The sequence below is a fragment of the Oratosquilla oratoria genome, chromosome 33 (assembly GCF_046742065.1).
Source record: "Oratosquilla oratoria isolate Oo_2021 chromosome 33, ASM4674206v1, whole genome shotgun sequence".
NCBI lineage: Eukaryota > Metazoa > Arthropoda > Malacostraca > Stomatopoda > Squillidae > Oratosquilla > Oratosquilla oratoria.
Window position 1 is genome coordinate 36,374,741 of NC_134809.1, and position 6,102 is coordinate 36,380,842.

At 37.2% G+C, this 6,102-nt stretch overlaps 1 protein-coding gene across 1 annotated transcript; it reads left to right on the plus strand.

Annotated features, from left to right (window-relative positions):
• The first annotated feature begins 2,398 nt into the window (after window positions 1-2,398).
• Window positions 2,399-2,758, plus strand: LOC143017958 (serine/threonine-protein kinase chk-1-like). The gene has a single exon (XM_076172996.1). The coding sequence runs from the start codon at window positions 2,399-2,401 to the stop codon at window positions 2,756-2,758; it is 360 nt and encodes a 119-aa protein (XP_076029111.1).
• Window positions 2,759-6,102: the final 3,344 nt, after the last annotated feature.

The window sequence follows — 6,102 nt, forward strand, 5'->3', positions numbered from 1 at the left end:
ACACACACACACACACACACACACACACACACACATACACCCACACATACACATACATAACCACATAGATCGGTCATACTATATATGAGCTCTGAGCTCTCTTCCGGGAGGGAAATAGCTGTTGATCGCGAGTCTAACACGTGATCTAAGACCATTGTGAATCACACACACACATACACAAAAACACGCACAACCACACATACACAAAAACACACAACCACACACACACAAACGTACACACAAACACACAGGCAACCACACACACATTCAAACACACACAAACACACACACACACACACACACACACACACACACACACACACACACACACACACACACACACACACACACACACACACACACACACACACACACACACACAAATACATCGGACCACCGGACTGTCAACACGTATCAACTAGAGCTCCCGAGAATTACATCAAAGAAACGGAATTTCTCAACAATACAAAAATAACAGGACACCTAGGTTGTGTTGAATGGGAAGGGGAATACTTGTGGAAATAGTGTGTATCGAGGAAAAATGGAAGAGAATGAACACAGACCAGAAAATGGCGATGAAGTAGAACCTAACGTATATATGAGCACAGAGACCTCTAGCAGAGCATTAATGAAATGTGTTGTAAACAGAAACCTTGAAACCCCAAAAGGACTTTTAAAGTGTGGTGAAGACGAACCTTTTTCTAGATTTAATAGGTACGAGAAAAGAAACCTGAGTAGAATTATAGACATAGAAAAGGGGATGAGATTTAGAAAGGGCTCATGGAATCAAGAGATGATGCTAAAGAAAGAGCATCTCGAAATAAAAAAGGAAGTGCGTTATTTAAAGAAAAATTGCTTAAATAAATAATGAGGTGAATTTAAGAAATAACTAATTGAGGTAAAATGTGAAAATAAAAGGACGAAAAACAAAAATACCACTAATAGTGCGACCTTATGAAAAGAGGTGAATGAGCAAATAAAGGCAATGACAGAGAAAATTGGAGGAAAGCTAGGAGAAGATTTACAGATAATCAGAAAAGAATGGAAAAAAAGACCAAGAAAACGAAAAGATAGCTTTTAAGGAAATTGTTCAACAACAAATAAAGAAGAATACTAAAGACACAGTTATACGGGTAATCAAGAAAAAAAAATTGGGTTAGAGATAAAGTGAATAAAAAGGAGTGTATTGAGTCTAAAGGAAAATTATAATCTAGTTAGGTACTCGAAAGAAAAAGAAGAGAAAGAAATAGAAAGAAAGCTTCTGAAAGCAGTACAAGACAAAGAGCAGGAAATAGAAAAGGAAATAGAAGAATTGCATAGAATAGGACAATACACAAAACAAAAAAGAAATCGGTCTTTAAATTAAATTAAGGTCACAAATGGTAGCGGAAGAGGTATTAGCAAAAGCAGGAAAGTTAGCAAATAGTGAACACTGTTAAAGTATATGGATAAAAAGAGAAATATATGATGAGGAAAGAGAAAGAGAGAAGACACTAAGAAGTGAAGCTAAAGAAAAAAAATGAGAAAAGAACGGAGACTGACAAAAAAAAAGTTCTGTTTGAGTGTTAGAATAAGACTGAGAAAATTGTATAGAAAAAAAAAACGAAGGAAACAGAGAACGAGATGGAGAGGGGGAAAATAAAAAGTGGCTTATGCTAACATAGACGGACTGATCTCAGAATTAAATGAATTAGATTATTACCTGTCAGAAGAAAAACATATATAATGGGAATTGTGAAGACAAAATCAAGTTGACCATTACCACCAAATGGTGTTGGACATGGATTAAAAATAGAGAGGAGAAACAGGATGGAAGAGTCATGTTTTTGGCTAAGAAAAACTTAAGTGTGACGAAGGTTAAAGATGGAGAAAACAGTGTGGAAATGATCATGATAAGAGTTGAAGATAGTGATATGAAAAGTAGAAAGTTTGTGGTGATTTATGTGCCCCAAAAAACGGTTTCATGAAAGAGAGCAATTATTAAAAATTGTGGGAAGATTCAAGGCATTCATTAAATGAGATGCTGAAGGATGGGGGAGACCTGGTACTTATAGAAGATTTTAACTGCAAAGAAACCTGTTGGGAAGAGATGACAGTGAAAGATGGAGAAGATATATGGGAAAATGTACTTGACATGAATATAAAACACAACAAAGTAATGTCGTAGCACATTGGTAAAATTATACTAATGACCCACTTTCGGAGAAGAATAAGCGAATGTAAAAAGATCTGTATATTTTGATCACTATCTGTTATCCTCTTTAGCAGATGTGATTACAGAGTGGAGAAGAGCATGTATATATACAAAAGTAATGAGGTGGACAAGTAGGGACGGGGACTCAGGTCACGTGTCCGGCGCAATATGGACATTGGTGGATTTTGTCCAATGTTAGTGTAGATGGTAGCAGTGGAGGAAGAGTACCTTACTCTCGCGTGCGGAACGACGGCCTACATGGCTCCCGAAGTCTTCAGAAGACGCTACAATGGACCACAGGCCGATATTTGGTCGTGCGGGATCATTCTTTTTAATCTCCTTACTGGTCGTAATCCTTGGCGAAGGGCCCAAAGCGGGGATTCAGACTTCGAGATCTGGTCCTCTGCGGTGGTGTTGGAGGTGACCGCCGAAATGAGAGAGGAGAGACTATGGGAGTCCTTCTCTGAAGAATCGTTTAATCTTTTCGAAAAACTACTCGTTCCAGCTCCAGATCAACGAGCAACTCTTCCAAGCATCGAACAACACGCCTGGATTCAAGGCTGAAGATGCAGTAAATAACTTTGAAAATTACAATTAATTATAAAGAAAAAATTAAGTTTTATGAAACCGCTGGCTAGAACTGTCAGAATACTTCTATTATACAATAATTTGAAAATTATCAAACCAAATTATGAAAAGAAAATTATCAAACCAAATTATGAAAAGAAAATTATTAAACCATATTATGAAAAGAAATTATCAAAGCAAATTATGAAAAGAAAATTAAGTTCTACGAAATTGCTGCCTAGAGTATCTGGCAAATAACATATCAAACGGGAAATTTCCCTCAGCTGAATAAAATCATTAGGCGGGAGCCAAAATTGTATTCCTTCCGTTAGCATGTTGGGTCTGTCTTATTTTTCCGGGGTTATCTTTATCATAATCATTATTTTTCTTCCAGGATTGTTTTCCTTCACAATCTCTTGCAGGAACCCAATACACAATTTTTCTTTCTCTTTAACGTGTTCTTTTCTGTATCCTTATGTAGTCGAATTATAGCGGTACCTCTCGCATAAATCTTTTCTAAAACTTTTACGATCTGTTCGTTTATACCCTGTTTGTGTAGCGAGTTTAGTATTGTTATTTGTTCTACCGAGTTCAAAGGCCTTCTCGTAATCTACAAAAGCTAAACACAGAGGTCTATTGTATTCTGTCGCATCAGAAAACTTTTTTGACGTAAGCACTGGGTGTACAACTGACCTCATTTAATATGAACCAATCTACCTGCGTCTTTCAACAGATCTATCGATATACCATCTTCCCCAAGTGCTTTTCCTCGTTTCATAGTTTTTAGAGCAAATTTTGCTTCTTCCTTTGTAATGTCTGGTACACTAGTAACGTCTGCACATGAATGTACTGACTCAACTACGGTCTTCAACGAGTAAAGCTCTTGGTAAAATTCTTCTACTCTTTTTACCATTCTGCCTCTGCATTTATGATTTCTCCATTTCTATCTTGCAGTCACTTTAATACTTTTACCTTTGCGAATAGTTTCCTCTATTCCATCCATGTTTCTCTTTCTTTTCTCTAGTCTCTGCCTTTTGTTGATAAGCTTGTTTAGTTCTATTCTTTCTATCTCGTCTTTCCCGCTTTTAATCTGCATGGTCCTTCTTCTTTTAATTAGGCCATTTGTAGCTTTGGAGTATTTGTTTTCTCTAGTGTTTTTTGTACTTCCTACTTTCTCTGCCGATTCCCTAATGATATTTACTAAATTTAGATTAATATCTTCCACACTGTCCTCGTTAGTTCTTAGGGCTTCGAATCTATTTTCAATTTCTAACTGAAATTTCTTCTTATTATCCTTAACCTTTGCAAGGCTCATTTTCATTCTTAAAATTAGTTTATTTGTCTCGGCTCTGAAACTGAATTTAGATGTGCAACCTACCATTCTATGGTCACTACCTATGTTGACTTTATTTAGGACAGTAACATTGCTAACGCTTTTGCTCTCATCTCCTAAAATGGAGTCTATTTCGTTTTTTGTTGTTCCATTTGGACTTCTCTACGTCCATTTACGACCTACACACTTTTGGAAGAAAGTGTTTATTATCCTCATGTTGTAGTTCTCTGCAAAATTGACTTACATCTCGCCTCTCTCCTTTCTTTCACCTACTCCAAACTTACCAATGCACGTCTCATCTCCAATCTCCTTCCTTACTTTAGCATTAAAGTCGCCTAATACCAATGTGTACCTACTTTTTTTTATCCTTTACCTGACTTAAATCATCATAGAACGACTCAATTTCATCGTCTGAACTCTGTGAAGTTGGTGCATAAACTTGAACTATTTTTAGAGCGTACCTTTTACACAGCCTAATCACAATCCAAGCTACCCTGTCTGACAAACTATTGACTTTAACTACGTTACCAGCAACCTCTCGGTTTATCAAGAATCCTACTCCACTAGATCTTTCTTTGTCCTTACCTCTATAGTTGAACAGGTGGTGACCATCTTGTAATTGTATCAGCTTTTCTTCCGCTCTTCGGACTTCGCTCAGTCCTACGATCTCCCACTTGATGTTGTCTAGTTCTTCCATTAAACTCTCCAGCCTGTGGTCTTTTGAGAGAATTCTTACGTTGTATGTATAGATCTTCATTTTCTTCATGTTGTTTAATGTCCAAGACTTGGATCTGCTTGGACAGTGCTCACTCACATTTCGTGGCACACTGCCCGTAAGCACACGAGGCAATGCAGTTGGACCTTTAGGAGACGATGATCTAACCAGAACGCCCGGTTTTGTTTTGGGTGTGCTATTCATATTGGCTATGAAAGGAGGGTTGGCAGTAATCTCATCTCCTGGTCAGATATTTCTCTAGTGTCATCTTATTCATATATATAAGGTGCCCAATGGTCCACGCCGTCATTATGACGGTACCCCATATATCTACAAGGAATTTCCCTGTTCGCCATCAGAGGCGTGCCAGTTAACAGTGGGTGTGTTGGTTGCCTTCAGCAGTACAGAGTGGAAGGGAGAAGTTATCTTTAAATACCACTTTATCATAAAAAGAGAAACTGGGAAAGAAGCATAGACAGCTACCCTTACTCAACAGTAACCTAGTTTATCATGTGATGTGGGGTCAGGGGGGAAGATTCTTGCTGACGGTGCTGGTGATCATGAGTCTATATGTAATATCCGGAGACCACTGACCCTTTGAGATGTTCATGTTATGATAATATTCTATTAGTGTTGATTCTACCATCTTCCTTCTGAACCTACAATCAGATTTATAAATCAGATCGGCTTTGTCCCAATCTAGACGATGATTTAACTGACTCACGTGTTGGAATACTTATGAACTTTCCTGGCCGTATCTGATCAAACGTTTGTGTTCATTCAGCTTTGCCCCCTGATCTCTCCTTGTCTGACCTATGTAAACAAGATTACAAAACTTACTTAATAGGAAATAGACATCTGGGTTATGTTCTTTCAAACTCTGATGTACATTAACTCCTTTTTATGATATTCGGGTAAATGTGCACTAATTGTGATTTTTCTTTGGTAAGAAATTTGAAGTTGAAGGGCTCAGAATAGAAAATACCAAGGGTTATTTGAGGACAAATGATTTGGTGGTATCGGATGGGGAATTATGAGCTGGTTCTGGCTTAGCTGAAGGATTTATCCGGGAACAACAGAATGTAACCAATTTTATTAGTTACAAAGGATTACAAAGGATTACAAAGGCGGAGCATGCCGACAGGAGACCTTTTGATCCATATCTAGGTCGGATGCGAAAAAAAAATCATATTAATAATAAAATAATAAATAAAAACTATGATAATGTAAATAACAAATAAAATACATAAATAAATGCATAGGTATAGTTAAATAATAAACAGACAAATGATA

Excerpts from the sequence above, each read along its gene's own strand:
- LOC143017958 (XM_076172996.1), top strand. The coding sequence starts at position 2,399 with ATGGTAGCAGTGGAGGAAGAGTACCTTACTCTCGCGTGCGGAACGACG.